At 53.3% G+C, this 1,461-nt stretch overlaps 1 protein-coding gene across 1 annotated transcript; it reads left to right on the forward strand.

Moving 5' to 3' along the window:
- The first annotated feature begins 274 nt into the window (after positions 1–274).
- On the forward strand, positions 275–1,128 carry LOC107474158 (uncharacterized). Its single transcript, XM_016093756.1, has 2 exons — positions 275–597; positions 738–1,128. Exons 1-2 carry the CDS (start codon positions 275–277, stop codon positions 1,126–1,128), a joined length of 714 nt encoding a protein of 237 aa, XP_015949242.1.
- The last annotated feature ends 333 nt before the right edge of the window (positions 1,129–1,461 follow it).

A 1,461-nucleotide genomic window follows, 5' to 3' on the forward strand; every position in this document is an offset into this window, starting at 1 on the left:
AGGAAGAACCTCCCACCGAAGTAGTCGTTCCCAGCGTACTCCTGTCTCGAGATAAGAATCGGGAAGTAGCCGGGAGGACCAGGAACGCCCTAGGAGACGAAACGACACAATCATTTATGCCCGAGGTAAGCGGGCGTGCATCATGAGGCGAGACCGCAAAAACGGAGAAGAGAGGCCTAGGGGAACATAGCGACCCGTCATCATGGGCGCCACCCCATTCCATCGTTCTATCCTCGAGGTCCGGTTGCCAAAGCACTTTGACAAACCAACGGACATGAGGTATGACAGGACCCAAGACCCGCAGGAGCACCTCACGGCTTTTGAGGCCCGAATGAACCTGGAGGGAGTGGGAGACGAAGTAAGGTGCCGCGCTTTCCTGGTCACCCTGGCAGGCCCTGCGATACGGTGGTTCAATAGCTTCCCACAGGGCTCCGTGGTCAGCTTCTCAGATATCAGCCGCGCCTTCTTAGCACAATTCACCACCAGAATCGCGAAGGCTAAACACCCGATCAATCTGCTTGGTGTCACTCAGAAAACTAGCGAGACGACCAGAAAGTACCTAGATCATTTCAATGACGAATGCTTGGAAATTGAGGGGTTAACAGACTCGGTCGCCAGTCCCTGCCTGACGAATGTGCTCCTTAATGAGGACTTCAGAAAACACCTCACCACAAGGCCGGTCTAGACGATGCAAGAGATCCAAACGGTAGCCTGTGAATACATTAATGATGAGAAAGTCAGCCGAGTTGTTGCCGCCAACAAGCGGCAGCCCTCCTACACTCAACCCAGGCAGCACGGCAATGGAGAAAGACAGAAGGACACGCTAGAGACGGCGGCCCAAGCAAGGCACCCAGGCCGTTTCCTCGTGTGGAAAAATTCACCAACTACACTCCCCTCACCCTCCCCATCATAGAAGTTTACCAACAGATAGCTGAGAAGGGAATCTTGTCAAAGCCCCGCCTGCTGAAGGATCAAACTGGTGGGAACAAGAGCCTCTACTATGATTACCATAAGGGCTACGGACACAAAATGCAGGACTGTTACGACCTGAAGGATGCACTGGAACAAGCAATCAGGGACGGGAAACTAGCTGAATTCTCCCATCTCATCAGGGAACTGAGGAGATGAAGTCGCAACCACGATGGGAAAGACAAGACCCAAACGGCGAAGCGACGGCAAGAGCCAAGGGACGAGGACCACGGTCTTACCGTAGTGAATGTAGTAACCGCGAGAAACACGGCCCCATGATCGAGATCAGCACACAAAAAAGACGCCAAAGTCTTGGCGATCTCTTCCTCATCTTCACAAAGCTCCAAAAGGGCCCCGTCCATTTCTTTCAGCCCGGAAGACCAATGGTTTGATGAGGTCCTGGAAAGGCCCCCATGGTCATCATGGCCAGGGTGGGAACTGGCCTCGTCAAACGGATCCTTATAGACACAGGGGCAGACTCGAACATTATGT

Source organism: Arachis duranensis, chromosome 2, assembly GCF_000817695.3.
Source record: "Arachis duranensis cultivar V14167 chromosome 2, aradu.V14167.gnm2.J7QH, whole genome shotgun sequence".
NCBI lineage: Eukaryota > Viridiplantae > Streptophyta > Magnoliopsida > Fabales > Fabaceae > Arachis > Arachis duranensis.